Here is a 27,110-nt window from a genome sequence, read left to right on the forward strand (position 1 = left end):
GCGGGGAAGGTATATCTTCTCACTTTTTTCACCGTTGAATAGAATAGTGAGGGAGTCTAGCTCCTCTGCCTGTAAGGAAAAACAGCTTGATAAGAATGTAATTTGGAAGGGAATGTTATTTCATGTGTGCAGAGCAAGGTGTAATTTGATATACCCACCTGCATCTTTCTCATTTTTTCATAATTCTAATTGTCCTTACTTGCATATTATGTAAATCAATTGAGATATTTGTCTTCAGACTATGTTGTGGGCATAAGCCGTCTTCTGGGATTCTGCTGAATTGGGAGTTAAAAGGCCTGCAAAAACCTCCGGATATGGCTTCTTTTAATATTGAGAGAGATAGTGAAGAGGAAAATATGATTGGCAAAGAGTGAATATGAGAATAGAATGATAGTTAACATAAGAGGGAATCAAATGATTTTGCACCGATATATGTTTAGTATGTAGGTAGTAAGAGGTTGGTTAGGCTCTCTTACAGACAAAGAGTGACATATGCTTAGAAGCACAGGGTAGGTCTAGAATACTTGATGAGTACTTTGTATTTGTGTTTACTTGGGAAAAGGATGCAAACAAAATATGAGTAGAAGTGGAGATGTCAGAGGTAATGGATGGGGTGAAAATTTAATAGGAAAGGTGTACTGAAAGATATACTCAAATGGTATGCTTAAGAATGGATAAGTCGCCAGATCTGGATTGCTTGCATCTTGAGTTGCACTAAGAAGTGGTTTGTTATAATCTTCCCTGGATATGGGGAGGTGCCAGAGGATTAGAGAGTGGCAAATGTGATAGGCACCCTTATCCAAGAAAGGGTATATGGACATTCTTATTTAGGCTGAACATCAGGGTGGGTAAGGTTCTAGAAATAATAATCAGGAAAAAAAATCAACAGGCACTTGGAGAAGTAGGAGTTAATAAAGGAGAGCTTGATTAATGTAATTGAGTTCTTTGATGCAGTAACAGAGAAGATTAGGAGGAATGGACTCAATGTATCTATATGGATTTTAAGCAAGTGTTTGATAAAGTACCACATCAAATGTTGGTTAACAACATTGAGACTCATGGAATAGGGTGAGTATTGGTTTGGATAAAAATAGACTTAACAACAGAAAATAGTGAGTCATGGTAAATGTTTGTTTTTCAGATTGGAGGTTGATAGACATTGGTGATTCCCAAGGTTATGTATGTAAAAATGACTTGGATATTGGAACACAGAGTAAAATTTCAGAGCTTGTCATTGGTACCAGACTTGGAAGTGTGGCTGACGGTGAGGATAATGTCAAATGACTACAACAGCTCATTAATAGATTAGTAGAATGGGCATACAAGTGACTGATGGAATATAATGTAGAAAAGTGTGAGGTGATTAATTTTGGCAGAAGGAATAAGGAGAATATAGACTAAATGGCAGAGTTTTAAAGAATGTACATGGACAGAAGGAATTGGGGGGGATTCATGTGCATAGATCTTTGAAGGTGGCAGGATATATTGGGAGAGCAGTTGGCAAAGCATCTTGGATCTTTGGTTTCATAAGCAAAGGTACTGAGTACAAAAGCAGGAAAGTTATTCTAAATCTGTATAAAACTCTGGTTAGGTCACAGCTAGAGTATTGTCTAGTCCTGGTAATCATACTTTAGAAATTATGTGAAGGTCCTTGAGAAGGCGCAGAAAATATTTACTAGAATGCTTCTAGGGATGAGGGATTTTAGCTACAAGGTTAAATTGAACAAGCTGGGGTTATTTTCCCAGAGATTTGATAGCGGTGCATAGGATTATGATAGGTTTAGGAAGGAAAGTTCCCATTAGCAGATGGAATAGGGGATATAAGAGTGATATGGTAGCACTGTTGCCTCAGCGCTGGGGACCCGGGTTCAATTCAGGCGTTGGGTGACTATGGAGTTTGCACATTCTTCCTGTGTCTGCGTGGGTTTCCTCCTAGGTGCTCTGCTTTCCTCCCACACTTCAAATATGCGCGGATTAAATTGATTGACCATGGTAAATTTGCCATGTTGGGGGGGATTAGCAGGGTAGATACATGGGGTTACGGGGATAGGGCATGGGTGGGATTGTTGTCGGTGCCGACTTGATGGGCCAATTGGCATCTTTCTGCACTGTATGATTTAAGATTTTTGGCGAGATGCAGTGAGATGTGAGGAAGAACTTTACACACCATGCAGAAACTCTCTATCTACAAGGATGGTGGACTAGTGACGATGAATGATTTCTGAAGGAAATTGGATGGGCACTTGGAAATAAACTTACACAGCTATGGTAATAAAGCAGGGGAAAACGACTGTTGGATTGCTCCAGGGAGAGCCAACAGGGCCGAATGGTTTCCTCCTGTACTGTATTTCCCTCATCTAGTCCCTGTTCAGAGATTCTTGACTCTGTTAATTCCATATCCAGGACTTAGGCCTTTCAATGTGGAGAGAAGCCAAAATGAACCCACCTTCTTGTTACTCCATACCATACCTCAACAAACTATGCTGTTTAGCTTGCACACACACAACCATTCTCTGTTTCTTATTCATTTATGTATTAAACTAGGGAAAAATCATACATGCTGTTTCAACATATGCTGTCTTTCAGCAATGACATTGTGAGAGTTCGTAATGGTGCATGCCCAATGATTAGTTACTATTTTGTCAGGAAATATAAATAAGACATTTAAAGCTGTAAACAGTAATCCTCAATGCACCTGGAATTTATTTTTTGAGGGAAGTTGCATCCTTAAAAATAATAGCTGACCTGAATGTATCTTCCAGTTTAAAAAGAGGCATGATTATGCATCTTTTCAATCCATGTCTGGGAATCTAAAGCTCAATAATTGGTATGCAAGGAGTACAGGTATGTATCAAACACAAGTGATATAATTTTAAGCAAGCTATTCATACAGGGTTGATCTTTTGTGGGATAAACTGGAACCTGCACTGCATTAGAATTTGGTCACACGTGTTAAATATCATTTTTCGAATAAAACTTCTGAAAACTAAAGTTTGATGTTGATGTCCTATTCAAATCAATTAGACAAATATGTCCACAGTTTTAAAATAAAATTAGTGAAATGTGAAACATTTGCAAAGATAGCATTGAATTAATAAATATATGCAAGTAATTTCATCATATCAACATTAAATAGCACTGCAAAGAGTTCGATTTTATTTTTCTAAACCAGTTGACACACAACATTCTTTATAAATGGCTTAAAAATCTCTGTGTATATGTTGTAGGAAGACTGTAAAGTCAGGCTTCAGTAATTACTTTGTCTATATTTTCTCCATAGTAAAGCATTGTGCGTTATGTACTCCTGTACTTAAAACTGCAGGAGCCTTTTTTTTCATCAGCTTAAACTGCGAGTGAACAGTGGCAGCTTTCCAGGTGTACTTTGCAAATTGGGGTTTAAATGTGGAACACATCAAATTAAAATTCAATATTAATTATTTTGTCTTGCTGCAATTCTGAGTAGCTTAAAGCAGCAAGGGTAATCGTCTAATTCATTGTATGTCTCTCAGTGAGCTTAATCATTATGTCAGTTCCCTAATAAAAGGTTATTATAGAAACAAAGATCCCAATTTTACATATGGTAGGCATGGGAGAATTACAGAAACTGGTCTCTAAGGTAGACTTGAGCATTCTTGACAAATGATGCCCATGCTGTGATCAGATACTCAACAAGAAATCTCGTTATTAACTAGGCCTGTATAGTTAATTAGCACTTGGGCTTCAAATTTTAAATCTGGCTTGAGATATATAATTTATCAAAAGCTGTAGCTTGCTGTCAGAATCCTATAATAAGTGTACATTATTGATGAATTGAGATTAAACTAAGATCGAAGAGAAATTGGGCTATAGGTTGAATTTTGAAAGGTCTGATTTCAATGTTTACAGTGCTAATTTGGTATTTTGGAAAGTAGCTCCTGTCCCTACATGATGAACAGCTGCAGAACGAAACATCTTCAAAGAAGACCCCTATTTTTGCTTATTTCCACGCTCTTATTTTTTTTCTGTGGTTGTCATCAATTTGCTTAAGAAATCGGGCTGACTTTCTGCATAGAACATTTTACTTTACAGCTTTTTTTCTAAACGTGGGTGGGGCAAAACCAAATTAACCTTGTGCCAGTTTTGATTTGAAGTCTTTTTTTTAAAAAAAAGCTTTTAGAAAAACTTTGTATGGAATTAGAATTGAGTGCCCATTTTTCTAGTTACAGAAACAATGGGATATTGTGCAGCCAACTTTTGGCGCCAAATGTTTCTTTCATTCTCCAGCAGTCCACTCAGTCCGCCAGTCACAGTAAGATCTGAGAAGTATGCATTGTGGCATTGGTTTGATGGAAGTTTTGTAGTATGTATTCAGAGATTGATCAATCATCCAGAACTCAGCTCGGCACATATTGGCATTTATACTATAGTGGCCAACTCTCTTAGTTTGCAGGAGATTCAAGCACTGTAGCTAGATGTCTAGTGAAAATGACTGCCTCCTACATGTACCGCCTAGTGGAAACATGTACTACAGGTCACTATTGGAATTCCACGCAGAGCATTTTAAAGTTCATAATGTAAGTAGGAAGGGGAAACACTTTCAAATTCCTTGAATGCTTCAAATGATTACTCTGATTGTAATAAGTCATTTTGTTTTGAATTTGAAAGTTTAGAAATAACTTAAGGGAAAGAGCCCTTGTTACCTTTCTAAATTCTGTAAATGCGTGTACATAGTTTCATTTATGCAATAGTTCTTACAAAGCCCCGCTTACTTTTACTTAGCGAGAGGTAGCCTTCAGGTGAACAATCTTACTTTGGGGAAAGTAAAACCTCTTGGGTGATCATCTGAAATTTTAAAAAATTGGCATATATTGTTTTTGATGCATTTTAGTTTGGTCATTTAGAGAGCCTTTGTTTGCTTGATAAAAAGGGCTGAAAATCTACACTACATTACAGTCTTGATGGAGCTTCAGTGCGATGTGTCTGAATGGCTGCATTTACACTACTGACACTCGTTCCCAGCCTAGCAAGGGCATCCCTACTTAGCATTCTTGGGGATGGAGTAACAGGGTGCTCAAACATTGCCTGCGATGAAGGGCAAGGTGAGTTTCCATATCCTTGGCCTCTCGGTTAGTAAAGAGTGACTGGCAGCCAGTATACCAGTGAGACTATCGTGTCAGCGCACCAAATGGCTTCAAACGCAACCCTCTTACAAAGAGAACAGATTAAAATTCTTTCCCCCAACTCCTGGGACCAGCACACTTCCAACACAAGTTGCTGTCTTCTAGGTGAAGATGGCATCTAAAATGTGCTCATAGTGGTACGTGTACTCAACTGGGTCATGCAAACCAAAGGACCTCTCTTGACTGTACTAACTTTGCATATACCAGGACTTATGACTGGAGGAGGTGGCCCAAGCCTGTGGATTTTCAGCTGCACAATGTTTTGGAGCTAGAAAACTGTTGTGTTCTGTGTAGATAATACGTTCACATTTTCTTTCTGCGCTACATAGTACGCTCCACTGCACCTTAAAGTTCCATTCTTTGCCACCTTCATGTTGTTTCTTCTCATGGAGTTAGCTTCTAAATATAGTCAAATGATGCCCAACTCTATTGATTTGTAACTAATCACAGCCCTCAGTAATCATTGTCATCAGATTAATGTGCAGCATCAAATCATGGGTTAGTCAAAATTTTCTCCATCTCGTTTTTGGAAAGACTGAAGCCTCCTTTTTCAGCTCCCACCAAAAGCTCTCCATTCTTACTCTCAGTTCTGCCACCTCCCCCCCACAATCGGCTCACTCAGCAGTGCACTACCTCAGTGCCTTTAAGACATAACTGAGCTTTAAATCTTCAAATGCTATCCATTAATAGAACTGTTTAATTTCACTTTCACAACATTGTTCAGTTTCACCACTTAACACTTGTGGCTGTTGGAACCTTTAGCCATGCTATCATCACTGGGCAGCACTGCTGCCTCACAGTGTCAGGGACCCGGGTTCAATTCCAGCCTCGGGTCACTGTCTGTGTGGAGTTTGCACCCGTGTCTGCGTGGTTTCCTCCGGGTGCTCCGGTTTCCTCCCACAGTCCAAAGATGTGCAGGTTAGGTTGATTAGCCATGCTAAATTGACCCTAGTTTCGCAGAGATTAGCAGGGTAAATATGTGAGGCTATGAGTATAGGGCCTGGGTGGGATTGTGGTCGATGCAGACTCGATGGGTCAAATGGCCTCCTGTACCGTAGGGAATTTATTCTTCTATTATTGACAGGTTTCTATCACGTGGGATAGATTTTGGCAGGCCTACTGAGCTCTACCCGACATAAATGTCAACCTAACTGAAATTCTCCCACCTACATTCTGCCCTCACTAAATTCTACTCGCTTGTCACCAGTGCCCTCATTGTCCTCACCAATTTGTATTGCCACAGCACACCCCATTGCATTTAAAGTCCCCTACCCTTGTTTACAATCCCTGCATGGCTTTGCTATGCTCATGTTTGCAACCTGACAAAGTTCAGTCTCACCGGAAGTACAATAGGTTATAGATTTTTATTAGTTGATTTCCAATAACCTATTGAAATACAGTGGGGTTGTAACTAAGCAGATGTAACTGGTAGGATAGATAAAGGGGAACCAGTAGACAGAGTATACTTGGATATCCAAAAGGCATTCAATAAGGTATGACACAAAAGGTTAATATACAAGATTGGCTCATGGATTTGGGGATAATATATTAACATTTATGGAAGATCGTTTAATGGACAGGAGGCAAAGAATATGGATAAGTATGGCATTTTCAAGTTGATTGTGATTAGTGGAGTGCCACAAGGATCAACACTGGGACCTCAGCTATTTACAATGTATATTAAGGACTTGGATCAAGAGACAGAGAGTGAGGTATCAATTTGCTGACTATCAAAGTTAGCTGGTAATGCAAACTGTGAGGAGGACACCTACAAACTTAGAAATTAGGAGCTGGAGTAAAACATTCACCTCCTCAAGTTTGCCCCGGCATTTGATAAAATCATGGCTGATCTGATTTTGGCCTCCACTTTTCTATCTACCTCTATACCCTTTGACTACCTTGTCAGCCAAGAGCCTATCTAATTTAGGCTTAAAAATATTCAACGAACCTACCTCCAGTGCTCGCTGGGGAACTCACTCAAAGAAAAAAAAATCTCTTCTCCCTCTTAAATGGGAGACCTCTCAGCTTTAAACCGTGTCCCCTAGTTCTGGTTTCTCCCATAAGGAGAAATGTCTTTTCAGCATTCACTCTGTCAAGTTCCCCAGGATCTTGTATTTTTCAATAAGATCATATCTTATCTTATTCTTCTAAACTCTAATGGATACAGGCCAAACCTGTCAACCTTTCCTCACACAACAACCCATTCATCCCAGCAACAGTCCAGGGAACTTTCTCTGAACTGCCTTTTGATGCAGTCCTCCCTTAAGTAGCCCAGATGAGATCTCACCAATGCCCTGTGCAACTATAGGAAAATGTCCCTACTTTTATATTTCAGTCCCTTTGCCACAAGTGACAACATGTCATTTTCTAATCACTTACTGTAGTTGCATACTAACCATTTGGAATTAATGTATCAGAGGACCATATCCCTTGGTACCTCTGCAATCTCTCTTAATTTAAATAATATGCTGCTTTTCTATTTTTCCGGCCAAAATAGCAATTTCACATTTTCCTGCATTATACTCACACTCCCAATTTTTTTGCCTATTCACTGAACCTATCTATATCCCCTTGCAGACTCTCTTGGCTTGGATTTTCATCTCCAAGGCGGGTAGCAGAAGTCAGGAAAATAACCTTACAGGATCTTTATTGCAGGTTGCAGTCCGGCCAGCTGACCTATGAAGGAGGTCGAAGTAAGCCACAGGGGCTGCTGGGTGACAACCCACCTCAATGCCATGGGACTTCATCCTAGTTATAATGAAAAATGTAAGGGCCTCAAACCTCACAATCCCCATGCTTCCCTGGCCAGCCATACCTCCCTACACTCAGCTCCCCATGGATCCTCTTGCCCCCTATGCCAAGCTATGGCACTTCCATACCCATTGACCCACTATACGCTGTAGAGAACCAATGAACTATTGTGACAATAGGATGTGTTTTGTTAAAATGATTTATAAAAAAAAATCATTCATTCATTACTTTTTTTTTCAAAGTCATTTTACTACAAGGCGTTTCAACAAAGTAGTGGATTTCTGGACTTAGTCAAGCTTCATTATGCATTCTTGGTTGAGGGACCAGACATTCATCAGAGTACTAAAACACATGAGCTGTAGCTTAAAATATTGCTTGATTGTCAGTGTGAACTCCCTGACCTCTGCTGTCAATTGCACAATGTTTATTTATACAAGGTTAAGGGATTTCAAGTGCTTGCTGTTTCTACTGTTGATACTGTGAAGTATCTGGATAACTGACACTTTTATTGTCCTGTAGTAAAAGGATTTTGCTAATGTAGTGAAAAGTAAGGAAAGAACGATTTTTTAAAGCTTTGTTTATAGATTCTATTGTTACTGGGGTATCTATTGATTGTATATGGTATTTAATGAATGAATGGGCATGGAAGTGCCATATCTTGGCTGAGAGGGCACGAGAGGCCATGGGGGTGGATGAGGGCCTAGCCTGGCATAGGGGGCATGAGGAGGACCATTTAAACTTGCTTTTTTAAAGGTTCCCTCATTCCGACCATGGTTCATGACACCTCTGAGGTGTTGTGAACCATGACTCTTTAAAAAGATGGCCTGACCCCATGAGAATTGAAGAGGAGTAGCACATACCTATCTCTGCAATGGAGCTGGCCAGGTCAGGAGTGCCACATGTAGGCTTTCACCCATTCTAGCTTGCACTCTTAAAAGGCACTTATGATAATTGGAAACTCTGACTCCAGGCCCTTATGTCCACTTCGCAACTTATTCCCCCAACTATTTTTGTGTCATCAGCAAATTTCGCACCCATGTGTTTGGTCCTTTCATCCAAGTCATTGATATAGATTGTAAATAATTGATGTCCCAACACTGATCTCTGTGGCATTCCATTGCTTACATCTTGCCAACCTATTTTATATTTCTATTTTTTATTTTCTATTTTAACCTGAAAATGACCCATTTATCCCTACTCTGTTTCCTGTTAGCCAACCAATCCTTTATCCATGTTAATATGTTATTCCTGATACCACAAGATCTTATTTTTTGTAGTTACCTACGAATGTGGCACTTTGTCAAATACCTTTTGGAATTACAAATATATCACATCTACTTGTCGCTTGCTGAAGAACTGTAATAAACTAATTAAATACTACTTTCCTTTCAGAAAGAGTCTGCAAAGAGATATGGACAGGTTAAATGATTGGACAACAAAGTGGCAGATGGATTATAATGTAGGCAAGTGTGAGGTTATTCACTTTAGTTGTAAGAATAAAAAAGCAAAATTCTTTTTAAAAGGCATGAAATTTGTTGATGTTCAGAGGGAGTTGGCTGTGCTCATACAAGATCCACAGAAAGTTTGCATGCCGATACAGCAAGTAACTGTGAAGGCCAATGGCATTTTGGCCTTTATTGCAAGTGGATGGGGTAACAAGAATAAAGACGTCCTGCTACAATTGTATAGGGGTTTGGTGAGACAGCATCTGGAGTATGTGTGGAGTGTGTGCAGTTTTGGTCTCCATATTTAAGGAAGGATATACTTGTCATTGAAGGCATTATGGCCAATGTTCATGATGAGAGGCTGAATTAATTGGAGTTTGTTAGAATGAGAGGTGAGCTAATTGAATTGTGCTATCTGCTGAGGGGGCTTGACAGGATAGGCATTGGGAGGCTGTTTCCTTGAGTTGGAGAATCTAGAACATGGGAGCTCAGTCTCAGGATAAGGGGACGATAATTTAGGACTGAGATGAAGAGAAATTTCTTGACTTCAAAGCACTGTGAAGTCTTGAAATTCCTCACAACTGAGTGTTGTGGATACTCCATCATTAAATATATTTAAGGCTGAGATAAACAGATTTTTGGTCTCAGGGAAGTTGAAGCCAAAGATCATCCATGATTGCGTTGAATGGTGGAGCAGGCTTGACAGGTCTGTATGGTTTATTCTTCTGTTCACTAACAGCAGAAACCAGAAAAAAAATGCACAGCTCATTATGAACCTCCCCTTTCTAAATATAATTATACAAGATATTAGAAAAAATAACCAGTTGGACAGTACTGTTGACTGAATTAAGTGCATATTTGTCATGATTCACAATGACCCATAGAGGTCTCTAATACATCACAAAATGGCCTTTTGTCCATTTATGATCTGTAATTAAAATCCTAATTGTTTATCACTCTTTAAGGATAGATATGTCACCAGTTATAAGTGGCAAATAAGTTTTCCTCCCTGCTTTACATTCTTCAACCCAGAGTAAAGCTTAGCCTTATTTACTGTAAGCTTATCTACGGAATTGGTGATATCCCACATGCGCAGGGCCCCTGCTGTCCAAATATACTGCATGACTGTGTACCAAGTTAGCTCCAGAGGCTTCTGAATTTTAATGATGCTGGAGTTATTGTGTGTCCTTCAGCTTGTTAAACTGACATGGACACTCTATAAATCATAATACCTGTGTATCATAAAATCAATACAAAATGCCAACTCAGCGTAAACCCTTAAGTATTTTTTTTCTCGCAAGGATCTAACAGTTTAAACTTCAGATGATAACTGACTAGATGGTTGCATAAGATCAGAATGTATTTTAATTTCCATTGAGATAGGAACATAAATATCCCAGGCAAACATGAAGAGAAAAGATTACAGTAGTTGAAATTTTGGTGTTTACTTTTGAGGTCCAGTTATCAGTGCCACAAACTTGAGTTTAAACTTCTTTATTTTTGTCCTCGAGCAAAAAAGAGGAAAGCTTAAATAGTCAATAAATGTTAATCCAGTTAGAACTCTTGCACACAGCTTGTGGGTATTTTGGAACTTGTTTTGTTTCATCTTGCCTTGAAAGTGGTGATCCCCAGAGTCCATGAGCAAAGCTATGGGCCTCCCACAGACTTGTAATAAGATCTTTCAAGTTTAACCTCTATTTGCAGATGCAGTAAGTACCTTAATATTAAAAGTGGCCAGTAGGCTGCAGGAATTTGTGGCCTGGTCTTCACAACCAGTAATCATATAGCCATTTTTCTTATTGACGTTCCTGAACCTATTCAGGTTTCTAACTGATGCTGCCCGCCGCGAACGTGAGCAGATGAGAAAAAGACATCAGGCTAAGTTAACCCCAGCCCTTTCCAGTCCTGTGGGAAGAGGGGGCACACCTGCATCACCTCACCCTGGCAATGGGAGTTCAGCTTTTCCAGGGACGCCACCAGTTACACCATCCTCTTCTGCCTGCAGTGGAACACCAACAGGTTGGTACTCTTTTTAAAACAACAACTACATTTTGCCTAATGGCTGTCAGGTTTGGATAATGTTGCCAATGATAAATTTAGCTCAACCTTGAATAAGTACGCATTTTAAAATGGTATTAGTAAGTCAAACTGATTTCCTGAAGGAATAAATATTGAAAAATCAGCAAAACCTGTATACCTTTCAAAACACACTTTTGATTTCCTAAATGCTAATGAGGCTGAATTCTACAAGCAAATTTGCTTCCTAGGCCACTATAAATGATGGCAGATTTATTTATTTTGGCGAAGTAATTTTAACTGTATTTCCTGTCTTGCTGGTAAAGGAATTAAGTGAATGCTGGTGGAGTTATGGTGATTAGGTGAGCCTTGATTTTAATATAATTTCATTGGAATGAGCGGTTTGGCCATGCTGTTCCTCTGGTCAAGAAAGCAAAAGGGAAACAACTATAAATTGCTTTTATAGCATTCCTTTAACATAAATCTTCCAAGGTGTTTTACAGGGATGGAAAAGTAGAGATTAGGAGGGGAAGACCAAAGCTTTGGTGAAAGAGGTGGGTTTTAAGGAATATCTTGAAAAGAGGGAGATGGAGGGAATTCGAGAGAATGGGACCTAGAAGGTTGAATGCTTGGCTGCCTGTGGGTGAAGGGGGGTGGAGGATAATGAAGCTGGAGTCAGGAAATTAATTTAGAGAGATAGTGGGTATTTTGGAGCTGGAAGAGAGATGGAGATGAAGAGGAGCGAGGCCATGGATTGCTATAACGTCAAGGATTTTGGATTTGAGGCAATTACCAGGATGTGCAGGTTAGGTAGATTGGCCATGGTAAATCCACGCGGTGACGGGGATAGTGCAGGTGGGGGTGGACCTGGGTGGGTTGCTCTTTTGGAGAGTCAGTGCAAACTCAATGGGCCGAATGGCCTCCTGCATTGTAGGGATTCTATGGTACTGTTGTGGTGGGGATGAAGGACCTGAAAAGAAATATTGAAGGAGCTGAGCCAAAAAATAAATGATTATTGAATTAGAGTACTGGTTGTAACAAATTTTAATAATGGCAGTAGGTCTTAAAGGAGACAATATATATATTGCGCTGCCCCCTGAACTCGTAGTGGATCCATTGTTAATCCAGGAAAATGGAAGTTTTACCACAGCTAAGGTATGTTGGTTTGTGCATTTTTAATTGCATGCGTACTAAATGTGGAATATAGTAAGAGTCGAACAGCTATTACAGTGCTTATGTGTATGGCGGACATTCCTGTGGGATTTATGGAGTCATTGCAATCATTCCAGCTTTTATTTTCTCATGTATATTTTTTTTGGTAGGAGTGAGAAAAATGCTTGATATCACATGTCTGTTTTGCAGTATTCACGTTTTTAAACTTCCAACTCATAAACTTTAGACAGAATCAAATACACATTTAAACTCTCCTCCTCCTCCTCCATAAAATAGCTTTCAATGAATGTGTAACTAGTTATTTGAAGCAAGTAATATAAACCTAAGGTATTCACCACTCAACTAAATGCAGTATATTCAGATTCTTAACATACTATGCAGATTACATAGCATCTTCTTTGATCACAATGGCTAAAATATGAAAGTAACATTTTAATAAATTGTTTTAGATAATTTGATCATTTAAAGCAGACCATTTTATTCAGCACAAGGTTGTGTTTAAAGTGTTTTCCTGGAGGGAGGTGCACTGTGTGGGGCAGATGGGAGCCCTGGGGATGACCTGGTGCTGCTCTTTAGTAGTTTAATAAGGTTGTAACGTGATAGCTATGCTGAAAGCTGCAGCCACAGTTACTCGCACGCAAAGCTGTACATGAGGTACTGTAAGGTTTAACATGTTCTGAACAGTGTAATTTCTAATCCAAAAAATATGATTTCCAACTGAAATTAACAAGTTAATGAGTCAGCTATTTTGCAAGAAATATTAAAAATACAGTATCAGCAGAACTTGTTTGGATAATATTGTGATACTTTTTAACAATCTGTATTAGTAGAAATCTTTTTTTATACTCAACCGTACTTAGATTTTGCCAGAATGATCAGGCTCCCAGTTTCATGTACAATTCATGGCATGCATCTTGTTGCACAGCTGTGCATCACATTAGAGAAGGCAAATTAACATTAAAATGTCTTCTGAAGTGGATGCTAATTGCAGACTGTTAATTACTGTCATTAGGTAGGCTGCTAAGAGGTGCAACAAAGCATCAGACTCATGATCTTGTTGTTTGAAAATGATCTCCATCTAATAAAAAACATGTCACTTACAGAAATTGTAAATGCAAAATTTGCTGATGCAGTTGAAAATATCGCCATCAGTAGCCTTCTTGTGATGGATGCATTCTTGACACTGCTTCAGTGTTTAGAGTCTGAAAATAATGAGTATCAATGTTCTATCATCTGAATATGCAAAGCTGAAATAGCCCATGCATCTTTTAGCATAAAGAAATGTTGCAGACGCTTTACACAGTTGGGAGACTGAACCTTAACGTTTGGTTGGTGTTCAAAACAAGACTGCAGTAGACTTTCAATAGGACCTTAATGAAGGTGCACATAAATCTAGCTTGGAAATGGGCTGTTTGCACCAATAATATTTATAAACTGCATTATAACGTTAACTGGGCAGTTTTCGGTGCATCTTTCTGCATAAAATAAGGGTAGTTTTGTGTTTTACAGGTTATTATTGAGGTTCTACATTTCCAGGTAGTGAATCATAAAGAAGAATTCTGCACTGATTACCTCATTGTTAGAATCTTATAAAATATGAGTTGATTGAGGCTTTCTAAGTGAAGTGGGGGGTACATGTACCCTTTTGTGCCCCATACCTTTTGAAAGATTATCTATTTTTTCTGTTTAAAGAGAAAACTGCTCTCTTTTCCATTTGCTCTTTTTTCACTTCATTCTTTCCCTTGGTCATCATTGTAGCTTTCTCTATTCTGTGTGTGGTGCTTGTTGAATGTTTATTCTTGCTTCAGTCGCTTGGTTAGTGTGCTGCTAGTTGAAATGATTCATGGCCCTGACAGATGTCTGGTACAGCTGGATGTGTCCTTGATCATCCCAAAAGTCTGGACAGCACTGTCATTCACCATTGCCCAAATTATCTTTGTATTGACTGTGGAACCCTCTGTGACAGAACTGTAATGGCTAATTACCCAGGATGCCTTTGGCAGTTCCAAACACAAGTGTTAGCTATGTGTATATTGAATGCTATATATTTATAGTGGTTTCATAGGGGAGGGGAAGTAAACAGGAATCTTCTGTTTAAACAAATTCACCTAAATATGGATTTCTTTTTAAAAAAAGTAACCATGACCATGTGTTTACTTTCTTTCCTGAATCTTTAGGCAGTGAATTAGATGAGGAAGAAATTGAATGTGAAGATTCCGACAGTGATGAATCATGGACAACAGAAAGTGCTATTAGCTCTGAGACTATTCTAAGTTCAATGTGCTTGAATGGGGATGATGAGAAGCCATTTGCTTGCCCTGTACCTGGCTGTAAAAAGAGGTACAAGGTACGTATTGTGTCCAGCAAACAAGCTGTCCTTGGAAATGTCAATAAAAATGCACTTAAAAGGTGACGCCTTTGTATTTAAACTGTTCCAAGATACATAATATATAACGAAGATCAGATATTTCATTTTTCTCAAGTTTACAAATTAACAAGCTTTTGTTCAGTGTTGCTATGAATCATAAATGTATATTAGAATGAGGTTTTGGAGTGGGAATAGAGGGTACAAAATCCCATTCTGACTGTTAGTGAAGATGATGAGTTCCCTGGAGGCCAGACAAACCATATTGGGAACAGCTTTTCACACAAAGAATACAGTAATTTGCCACATCCTGTCCAGGTCCTGTTTGAATGTCAGTCCTGTCTTAATTACCAGTATAACAAAGCTATTCTATGTTATTCTGAAATCTTTCTGGCTCCATGTCTGATGCACGAGAGCCGTCCAGCTGAATTGCTCAAACATCATTATTGAAAGAGCAAGCAGACTCGGTAGATTAATAGTCTTTGGAATGCCTGATACAATGGAGGGAACAACAAATAAAGGGTAATGGTTTAGACGGAAGCCTAAACCAGATCCTCTGTAGGGGATAATGCAAGGCAAATTTGCTGTTTTTGATGAGCTGCTATTATGTGTCTGAAGAAGTAGTGGTATGGAGCGAGGCTTAATGCAAAAAACTACTAAATTAGTTGAGCTTGAATTTGACTGCAGTAAACTAACATGGCAAATACTGAATTGATAAACATGTAGATGTGTTGAGAATTGTTTACTTTTTAACTGCAGTATTTTAGAAAGATAACTTTTCCAGTTTCAATTCTGATTTATGCCTTGCCTAAATTTCTGATTTGACATTTAGTTAAGTATGCCTCTATCTTATTACTTTATCAGCATAAACATTTGCGGGAATTCCGTGTGACATTAAAATCTTACCTGTAAATAATTTTCATGTTAATAACCTGCTCCTTGGACCACAGATTCACAGTTGTTTTTCCTTTGTTTAATGTTTAGTGTCTGTCATTCAGGCAGTGATAGCTCTGACTAAATGTCATTGTTGCACACTTCCTTCTGATTAGTGCGGCTAATATTGGCCTGAATTTTGGTTTTATAACCAACAAGTTGAAAATATTTCTGGCATTATGAAAAGGTCCCTAGGTAGTTAATTTTACTACATAACTTTTACTGCAAGAATGTCATTCACATACGATTGGTGTTGATCTGCATTTATTTATATTAGTTTCTAAAACATGACTCATTGTAACAGAAACTTGCATTTAATACAGAAAATTAATTTCCCCACTGAGCTTTTATTTCAGGAAGAATGAAATGCATCTTGCTCATTTTTAATCAAATGATTGCACCGACAACAGCTAAGTTACCTTAAGCTGAGACACAACTCTTTCAAAAGGCTTTAATTCTGCATACACATTGTTACTAGAGTTAATATGCTTTATGCTTCCACCTTTTTACTCTTCCCTGAATTTTTATTTGCTCCATTTCTTTGCTAAAGACATTGATTCCCTTACTAAACATTGCATCACATTGTCCAGAAAGGTCGTATTTATGTATGTGTAATTTGAAGTATGGGTAAATATCTGCCATGGTATAACCATTTGGAATAGTGATTTTTTTTGATATTGTGCAGGGATGTGCAGTAGCCTTCAAGTTATGTAGTGCAAGGACTACAGCATCAGAATATTTGGCTGTGAACTGTATTTTGTAGAGATGAACAGTATCAACTCTGGCAAACACTGCTTATAAATTTACTCCTACTTAAAACCCAAAAGCAACTGAAATGCAACAGGCAATAGAATCTTTAGCGAACACTAATTGCACTTAATTCCAGCTTGGTACAGTCTACAACATGCATTTCAGTCCAGTTGTGGCAAAGGAACAGTTAACCTTTTGTGATCTGTTAACACATCAAAAAAAAACTTAATGCCTCAAGTTCAAATGGTGTCCATTATTATATATTTTGGTCTTTAATTTTAATCTCCACCATTTGATTTCATTTCTATGTTTATTCTCTGATTAGAAAATTCAAGTCAATTTGGTCACTGACTGCAAATTTCACTGGTTTCCTGCCCATTTTATAAATACACACTTTTGTCGGAAGGAAATCAAAACCACTACAGTTTTTCATTAATTTGTTAATTGGAATACCTTTTTGACAGCAGCGAAACCTAATCCTTTCGTCTGGTTCCTGGACAATATAATTGTTAAGAGGTGCTTAGAATTCCAAGTATTTTATGGTAGTTGGAGGCAGAGCTTAGCCCACCCACAACTACAGTTAGATCTATTAGAACCCTGTGTTGCAGAGTTGACAGGATTACTGCTTGTTAAATATATTAAACACAAAACATACCTGGGGAGGAAAAGGGCAAGCAAGTAAGAAATCTACTCGTGGAAAAAAAAATGAAAATCAAAAGACAAAATAATTTAACCTCAAATGGTGTGTAAGGATCACATTTTGATGTAATTGCCTTTTCTACAATGTATGCCTAAAATTCTTCCTGCAATTTTACATCTCTTGTTGGCTGAGAGACTGGTAATGATTGATACAATGTGTAACGGGAGGAGTGATAAATGATATTAGCTTTTTACAAGTTGATCTTTTTGAGAATGGGAGATGAAGAATTGCAAATGTCTGTTTTAAAACTTTGATCGTACAGGTGAACAGTGAACTGTTTCTGGCAGGTTGTGGAAATAAGATAAAAAATGTATTAGTGAGCTTTCATATCAGCTAAATTTCCAGTCACCTTGCTATTGTGAACTTCATCATGCTTTTTGAATTAGCAATACTTGTAATTGAGTTGAGCAATTCAAGAATATTACAATTACGAGAAATCTTTATGTTCCTATTTTAATATATTTAAGTTTTACTTGGAGATATGATTCAAATGAAATAACCAAATAATTTGACACAAGCTCTGTAAGTGAGACCCAAAGCAGCTGACATTTATATTTGGTGTAAGAGGTAAAGAGATATAATTTTTAACCTCTTGCTGGTTTTATAAACTAATAATCTCTAAATCGGTGCAACAACAGTTTGTTACCTACTGGTATTGGACTGATTTTATATTGAAGAACACAAAATTGGAAATGTAAGCCAAACCTTGGGTAGAAATGCAATAGTTATGCAATTTCTGTTAATATATATACTTATTGCAATAGCTTTTCAAGATAATTCTAACCATTCTGTATTTCTGTTAGAATGTTAATGGAATCAAATACCATGCCAAGAATGGCCATCGTACTCAAACCCGTGTCCGGAAGCCTTTCAAGTGTCGCTGTGGGAAAAGCTATAAGACTGCTCATGGGCTTCGTCATCACACCATTACCTTTCATCCACCAGTGTCAGTTGATATGCTTAGAAAGATGCAGTTGTGAGGCATTATACCCTTCTCCTGACTGATCTGCTAATTGCAGACTCCGTGTTCTAACAGGAGTGAATAAAGAGAATTATATTTTTCTCAAGATTCACTGCTACAGGTCTTGGGGGAAAGTATTCCTTTTTGTTTATTTTAAGTGAATTGTTTCTGTATGAAATAAACATTTTAGTTGGAAGATTGTGTTCCCATAATGGCATCAAATGCTGCTAAGAAATTAGATAACAGTATTTTAAATATCATTTTGAATTCCAGGGAAAGTACTTTAAATGATTTCAGTGCTTCTAAAAGCACTTTTTCTTTATTATTCAACATTATGCAATTTTAGGTTGCAACTTAAAATTGACTATACAATAGTTTTATTTTTTTATTGTATCTCAAAACTTTTTTGAAAACTCTCATCGGCTGTGTACTGCAGTGCTGCTATACTTTGTGTTACAAACTTACAGGTCCAAATTAATGCAAAATGCATTTGCCACTGTAATTTGTAGATTAGCAGCCTAATTTGATGTGGGGGAAGTACCCTAACTGACCCGCTTGTCTTATACCACTACATTGAGTGTTGAGCTATGTTGGATTATCAAGGTTCATTTGGAAGGTGGGGTGGGGGGCGGGGTGGGGTGCGTGGAAGTGGGAGGCTTGTAGGAGTAATCCTCTGATCTATCGGTAGAAATGGGCAATAAATGCTGGCCTAGCCAACAAGGCCCACATCCCAAGAAAGAAAGAATATACAAAAAATATCATGAGTAGCATTGACAGTTGATACAAAGTCATTCCAAACTCCTGTTCCCTAAATTTGAAGAAAATAAGTTTAAAAAGTCTCAATGAGCAGTCTAAATTTGGAACATAGACAGATTCTGACATTAAATAATTGGTAATTAGATTTATTTGATCTGATAATCTCACACAGGACATCATTATTAGTGACTGTTGTCACTAAATTAGAGAAGGAATGACCACACTAGTTATGTAGTTAATAAAGATGTGTAAAACTGAATGTAGTAATCATTGTTCACAGCTTAGGAAATACTTAATTTCTTAAGACATATGTGGTCTTTAGCTTTCTAAACCAGTACGTGTGTTTAATTAAAGAAGCATGTGCACCATATGCCTCTACATAAGGTTAGCCTGTTTACAGCTAAATAATGTAGTTTCATTTTTTAAAAATTCTGTTGTCAGCAAGTTAAGCCTTGTAATTTGGTTAGTTTTTTGGATGCCTGCCTAAGACACAATACTGACCCAGTTCTGTTTCATAATACAGTATTACAGTACTGTGCACTTTTGGGGGTTTTAAAGACTTGATTTCCATAGTTTAGAAAATGAAGATGTGCCCTGACTTATTTTACAGAATTAATTATGTTCTGGGCAAGAAAAGATGTACAACTCTAGCTCCTACTTCTTTCTATTCCCTCTTTTTAAAAAAAGTGATGAACCAACAACTGTTCAGATTGCCCTATCGCCCTACAGCTTTTTTTATTATAATATCATAGAATGGTTCACAGATTCTAGCTTTCCCAATAATGTCTAAAATTTGGCCATTATTGAGATTTTGTGGAGGCCTTAAAGAAGAATCAAAAATACACCTTCAAATTCTAAAACACATGATACTACTGCTGGCTGTTAAGTATTTTTTATGTACTAAATACTATAACTACTATAGAATGAGAAAACTTGACCTAAATATATGTGCCCTATATATTGTGTTCTCTCCCCTCCATCCAATTTTCACATTTTACAAATGAGAAGAGAGTAACAATTTGCATACTTTAATGGATGCAAATGTGACTTTGTTAGTGGAGACTAGAGGTGTCTTCTGGCTATCTTCTTTCAGAGGTGTCTTCTGGCTATCTTCTTTCCACCTATGTTGTCAGTAGAATTCACCAATCCTGCAAAGTGAACTAAAACAGCTCTGCTGACATTTGGCAAAACTCACCCATAGAGGGTAGCAGAGGTCAAAAGACAGCCAAAGCTGGTGTTTGAAACTGTCTTTTGAATGGGCGTACAGCTTTTCACAACTACTGTTACCTGCACTAGAAAGCCTTCCAATTCTCTACCTTTCCTAAATGGACTAAAACCGATAAATGACAAGTATTGATTGGTTCAATGCAGTGCATCCCATGCTTGCCTTTTAATATAGGTGCACACCAATGTCATTTTTAATCAAATATGTTTTAAAAATGGAAACCTCAGAGCATTAATGTATATATTAGAAAATGAAATCACTATTACATAGTAGCAGAAACACTGACTTGAATATTTTAATTCCTTGTCAATTGCTGGGTTGAGAAGTTCAGATTGCAGATAACTTGATTCAGATCTGTGATGTTAATCCCTACTAAGATAAATCTTTTTTCATCTAGGAAAATTGCTGTTCTTTAATAAAGGCTAGACGAAGACAGGGGAGAGATGCAGTCAGGTGAAACACTATAGTGGAACAAAAACCTTATTAATTCAGTTACATTTAAAAATGTACGTATCTTTCACATTTACATTTTATACTTTTTTAAATAATTCAGCCCTTTGAAAAATCTCAACTTTACTTCTGATCCCAGAATATAGCTGAGTCCTCCAAGGGATACAATGAGTGGAAGTGGCCTGAATTGTAAAATATGCATGTAAGGTATTGAGCAACAGATGGCTGAAAGCTGCTGAAAAAGCTGTACACTCAGGTTTTGTAATGTACCTTGGATTCTCCCGCACACAAAACACCCTCTCAAATAACAGGCTAAATTGTGGAGGAATGCATAGAGACTATTGCTTTTATTTCAATTCTGAAAATATTGAATTTGAATATTCCAGAAAAAATATTGTTTGAGCTCGTGCCTACTTCTAATGATTAAGATTAATTTATCCTTTTTTTGGGGGGTTGTGGGTGTTGGTGATGAGAAGGGTTGGATTATTAAATTAGATTTTTAAAAAAATGAAATTGAATTATATTTGGCCCAACACTTAAAGAAGGTTGCATCTCCAGTTACTAATGACAGTATCTGGAATGATGGCAACATAAATTCTCTGAACAATAGATAAGTTGCTTTCTGGAGCTTGGGAGAAATGTTTCTTCTTCATGGTTTTTAGAAAGGTAATCACTTTGCAGCCACAATACAGATTCTCAGTAATTAACAGTTGACATAGTACAGTAAACACAGGAAGACAGCATTGGGTTTATGCAATAAACATAGAAAATGCTGGGAGCACTTCAGTCAGCCAGCATTTGGCAAGAGAAACAGGGTTATCGTTTCAGGTCGATGACCTTTCTTCAGACCACGTATTTATAGAACTAAACATATTCTGCTTATTTTTAGAACAAAGCACTAAAATAATTATGTTCAATACAAAAATTGGCACACATTTAAAGGTATCTGGTTTCCTCCCACAGTCTAAAGATGTGTGGGTTAGGTTGATTGGCCATACTAAATTGCCCTTTGGTGTCAGAGAGATTAGCAAGGGAAATAAGTGGGGTTATGAGGACAGGGCCTGGGTGGGATTGTTGTCAGTGCAGGCTCAATGGGCCGAATGGTCTTTCTGCACTGTAGGGATTCTATGATCTGGCCTATATATGATTCCAATCCCACCTCAACATGGTTTAATTTTACTGAACTCTGAAAGGGACTAGCAAACTGCTAAGTTTGCCAATGCAATGGATGACTAGATCTCTTTAGCTATGAATGTTATAGATCACCTTCATTATAGATTTCAATGATTCAAGAAGACAGCCGTCGTCATTTTAGGGCAACTGGTGATGGGTAATAAATTCCAGCTCCACCAGTAATGCTCACATTCCAAGAATGAATTACAGAAAAATGCTACAGGTATATTGTAAAGATTGATTTAAAGAGCTCCTATATTTGAGAAAAATATTTACATCTTTATGGCTGCTGCTATTTATTCACTTCTACAATAATTTAAAGTAGTTTCCAATGCTTCACTGCAGTGTGATGTACCTAGTATAAAAGGAGCCCATAACCAAATTACAGATGTGCTAAACAATATTTAGCTGCTGACTAAATTTCACAATTTTTTGCTAGGTTATTAGCTACTAATTCCTGGAATGATTCTCCTTCCTTCCCTAAACTTCAACCATTTGGAAAGATTAATGAATAATCCGAATTTAGTGTTGAATGCATAAAGCTGAATTATTTTAGTTTTGTTTTACTTGATGTGATCAACTACTTAAATATACAACTGTTTTCCTTCATTTCCTATATTACACTAACTGAAATGTAGCACTATGGGAGCAAGACTGAACAGCCTTTAGAACTGGGGGTTGAATTTCCTTGGATGTTCTTCCGATCGCCACTTTAATTTTGTTTGAAGTGCCATAGGCAATCGAACTGCAGTGAATGATCAACGAACTTATTTAGAAATTCACCTCTAATATAGTACTGGGATTCACCTTCCATTTCTCATTAAGATTTTGAACTTAATTTTGCAGTTTTAATTGACAGCCAAAGACACCAGGCAAGAATGATAGTTAATCCCAACCAAATCTGTAGTGCAAAGAGTATGTTTACTGCTGCAGCACCTGTCATGACGCAGTTGGCCGTGACATCCTGCTGAGGCAGGAATAGATTACACGCATGCTAGACTGCACTGAGATATGATAAAAGACTAGAGTATGCCTAGATGACATTCGCTGGTTCTACACCAAATACCCCAAGAAAGTGAATAGCCAGATGGGGAGGTGAATTTGCAAATCGTGTGCTAACACGGGGAACTAAATTCAATAGTTAAAAGGCTAGAGTATTACCCTAGACTACACTGCTCCATTGTAACTTCTGGTTTACAGACCAATGGCAAAGGAGTTGGTCCCCAAAGGCATTGCTCATGGTCCAATATTGAGTTAAAATCAAAGGGAAACCTTGTCACTCTCAACACCTTCCTTTTGACATTAAGATGGAAACCATTACATGTATTCTTGTAGCAATGGATATTTAATGTTAAGAAATCTGGCTTCAACAAATCTTAATTAAGTTTTTGTGACTTAGACACTGGAATCATTTGAAGAAGGATTATAGTGGCAACTTTTATTTTCTACATAATACTAAGTGGGTCATTCTAACAATACTGTTACTCCAATGCAAAAGCATCCTGATCTGCAAGCACAAGAAGCTGTAAAAGAAATGTTTTAGTTCATGATGACCCTTTACTGCTTGTACCAGCACCGTTTTGATTACTTGGTAATATACGTACTTCATTTTCATTTTTAGTACTTCAAATTTTCCTCATTAGTGTGGGGATGATTTGCTCGTGTAGCACACTTTTTTGAGGTTAAATTTAGTCTGGTGACCTAATTTAACTTTCATTTTGTACAAGCAGCAAAAAATCTTGTGTGAAATTTGATTACAAGTTTGAATCTACTTTCTAGTTGGTGTGGGTCCACAGCATAAAACTGCCAGTTTAGTGCCAATTTGTGCCAAATTCTGACCGATGTCACTCGGAAATTATAAAGGTGGTTGGCATCGAAGTGGTGCTGTACTGAAGTTGGACAGAACAGAAAGGTTCTTGCTCTGCATCTGATCCGTGTTGTACTTGACCTGATGATTGATGCTGACACTGAGTGCCAAAAGTGTAAATATTATCCATTCCATACCTTGAGCAAAACTGAATTCAATATATTGATCAGAATCCAATTTTTTTTCTTTCTTACTTTTGAAGATCATAATCTTTTTAGTCAAGCTTTCTGAATCGTGTATACAGAACGGTTGTGTGTAAACATTCTCATTCTATTAACGGGAGATGGTATAATAGCGTGTTTTGAGTTCTTGATTCCAACCTAAATATTGCAAGTTTAAATTTAAAGATTGCCTCTGACTTTAACTTTTGAATGCTGATTTTGTGTGTGTAGTTTTCAGTTTTCTTGAGACTCTCTGTTCAAGGTATATTTTCCCTTTCTTAATCTCCCCCAGAGCTTGAGGCACTGAAAATTTCTTCAGTGTTGGTTACCACCATGACCAAAGCATCGATTAAATTGGCAATTCCTGATACGTAGTCATTTGTGAGACAAATCTGCATTGTGCAATTGTTAAAAAGCCTTTACTCTTTTAGTTTAAAAAAAATATTTCAATTTTGAGTATTGATGACATAGTAAGTAGTGGTTGGACAGCTGAATTAACAGAAACAGAGAGAATCCTTCAGGTTTACATAGTCCACACAATGTATTCGGTATTCGTTAACTATTTTTAAAATTAAAAATAAACAAAAGAGCATTGAATTTTTACTCAATAGTTCAAATAATGACAGCTCTACAAGTTTCTTGTAAAATAATGCTACATTTCATTAAATGCAAATAGTCCTTGCGTTCAATCTGCGGTTCTGAATTTCTTTCAAATGTGCATATTTATTACATGCTAATACCTCAAGTTTCTCTGACTGAATGTTAAGGAAGTATCCTATTAAGTTACCAGAAGTTATAAAAACATATGTTACCTCTGCACCAATAACTAGTATTTCCACTTTTTATGAGTGCAGGCAGATATTGAAAAACAGGCAGTTGTGGTGCACTTGGACTGTATCTTGAAATAAATGAAACAAGTTTATTTGGTCTCTGCAAAAACTGAGATATTACTAAAGATCATTTCTGCTTGGTTTGGCTTTTACAAATTGGCATTTGGAAGTGATTTATTTCATATTTTTTAAAGAATTACCAAATTCATTCAGTGTCAATCTGTAAATAACCTCCATGCCAAAATGGTATTATCTGCACTGATTAAATTAATTGGTGTAATAATATTGTTCAACATTATAAAATCTGACGCTATCTGCTGTGAATTCAAAAAGTAAGCATAAAATCATTGTCGGCATATGGAAGTACTGGCGTGACCTAACATAGCTATGGCATCAAGTTCTTAAAAGCCGAGAAGAGGTCCCTTCCAGCAAAACTGACTTTTCTTCAGCCACTCTTGAAAATATGCCTTAAGCAGGGAGTTTGTTTTGTGCATGATGTTTTGAAATAGTATTTGAATTTAAAGAAATTAGCTGGCATTCATATCCTGGTAATGTAGTTCATTGACAATTAGATAGTAATGTATTGAGGCTTTCTCTCTTAGCCCCAACCCCCACTTTATGCCTTCGACATACTGAGTTCACTGGATGTGTATACAAATGCTAAATAAATGTAGGAATCTTCTAGAAACAAATGGAGGGAAAATCCAACTACAACTCATTATCTGGCATTAACTTGGGAAAGAGCTGCCTCCTTGGGCCGTTTTGTTGGGAAGAAGGAATGAAACTTGAGAAAATAACTTCCGATATGCAGGTAGAGATTTACTTAACCAGGTGCAGTTGTTGTATTTCTAATGTAAGTGACCAATTTGTCACTAATGTAGCAGTCAATAAATTAAATTTGTGTACGAAGTAATGGATACTTAACTTTCAGAAGTATAACTTGGCAACATAGAGTTGGTATCCTTTGTAAAGGTTTATAGAAAAGAGATAAAGAGAAAGAATTTGCATTTATTTATATTGGACGGAATATTCTTCCCCCTCTGCAGTGTGTTTCGCGGCAGTGGGAGGCAGTGTGCTGCTTGCTGGTGGCAGATCTTATGGTCCTGCCATTGTCAATGGGATTTTCCATTGAACGCATCCCTCGCTGTTGGTAAATCTGCGGTGGGGGTGCGCCGGCGTAAAGGCCAGCAAGATTTCAGCAGTAGTGCTTTTCACACAGCCCTAAACGATGTTGCAGCCAATGAAATGCTTTTTGAACCATAGTCAATGTTGTAATATCAGCAAGGTCCCACAAAGAGCTATGAAATATTGACCCGATATTCGGGTTTTTGTGTAGTATTTTTGGCTGATGGTTGAATTTTGGTCAGGGTGCCAGGGATAACTCTTATGCTTTTTCTCATATTGTGCCAATGGGCACATTACGTCCACCTAAGAGGATAGGTTAGTTTAACATATCATCCAAAAGAGACACTCCTGACAATGCTGCACTCCGTCAGGGTTGCACCGAGGTGTTAGCCTGGATTATACACTCCAGTCTGGAGTGGGATTTGAACTCAGAACTTTCTGATTCTAGTGAGAGTGCTACCACTGGACCAAAGCTGACAGCTAATTCATAATGCAATACAAATTTTCCTTTGGAATCTCTTTGTAGCAAGAAAATGTTAGAAAGGAAATTTGTTCTCTTTTTGGTTACCATCAAAGAACTTACATTTATACAGCACATTTCATATCCTCAATACCTCACACATTATACAGCCAATGAATTACTCCTGAAATGTAGACACACTTGTAGGCAAACAACATGCCAGTTTCTGCACACAATCTCTCAAACAGTGCTGGATTTAATTAAATGATTAGTTAATTTGCTTTTGACATTATTGGTTGAGAAATAAATGTTATTTAGGACACCAGGAAAGGAACCTTATATCTTGCTATTTTTGATGATTGTGCTTTGAGAAAAAGGTGTGTTTTGAATGTCTCTTTTGTGAGCATTTTTTTTCCTGTAAATATTGGTTGACTTTAAAAAGGCTGAAAAGATGTTTTGATGTTGTGTTGAAATCTCTACACTGACATTAATGGATATTTTCTCCAAGTAATCATGCCATTTTAAGATGAATTTCCATGTGGAAGCATTTCTATATTGCATATTGTTAAAGGTAATACAGGTGCGTTTTAGACAATAAGTGCATTGTTTTTGATCTTTTATTTAAGTCAGCTTTACAATAATCAGTTGCGTGAATCATTTTAGATTCCCACATTTGACATTTTAGTTTTTTAAAAGATTTTCCAAAAGTTAACATTCATGCATTATACCACTGCAAGATTGTCTTCCAGTATTGCACACATTTCCTGTACGATATGTATATGAAATGCTTATTCTAGCATATAGATTTTC

At 37.4% G+C, this 27,110-nt stretch overlaps 1 protein-coding gene and 1 long non-coding RNA gene across 3 annotated transcripts in view; one reads left to right on the top strand and one right to left on the bottom strand.

The window, feature by feature from the left end:
- The window catches only part of LOC144503696 (juxtaposed with another zinc finger protein 1-like), a 124,244-nt gene extending 105,259 nt beyond the window's left edge, over nt 1–18,985 (top strand). The window contains exons 3-5 of one of the 2 annotated variants that reach the window (XM_078228442.1): nt 11,178–11,374; nt 14,722–14,891; nt 18,096–18,985. In XM_078228442.1, coding sequence (XP_078084568.1) covers nt 11,178–11,374; nt 14,722–14,891; nt 18,096–18,272 — 544 coding nt within the window. In that variant the 3' untranslated portion in view covers nt 18,273–18,985. The remainder of the gene's footprint in view (nt 1–11,177; nt 11,375–14,721; nt 14,892–18,095) is intronic. The other variant, XM_078228443.1, reaches the window with a different exon arrangement.
- Nucleotides 11,230–17,099, bottom strand: LOC144503697 (uncharacterized). Its single transcript, XR_013499542.1, has 3 exons — nt 17,046–17,099; nt 13,646–13,746; nt 11,230–11,354 (listed from the first exon to the last, which is right to left on the bottom strand). It is a non-coding gene; the product is annotated as an uncharacterized LOC144503697 (long non-coding RNA).
- Nucleotides 18,986–27,110: the final 8,125 nt, after the last annotated feature.

Source organism: Mustelus asterias, chromosome 14, assembly GCF_964213995.1.
Source record: "Mustelus asterias chromosome 14, sMusAst1.hap1.1, whole genome shotgun sequence".
Lineage (NCBI taxonomy): Eukaryota > Metazoa > Chordata > Chondrichthyes > Carcharhiniformes > Triakidae > Mustelus > Mustelus asterias.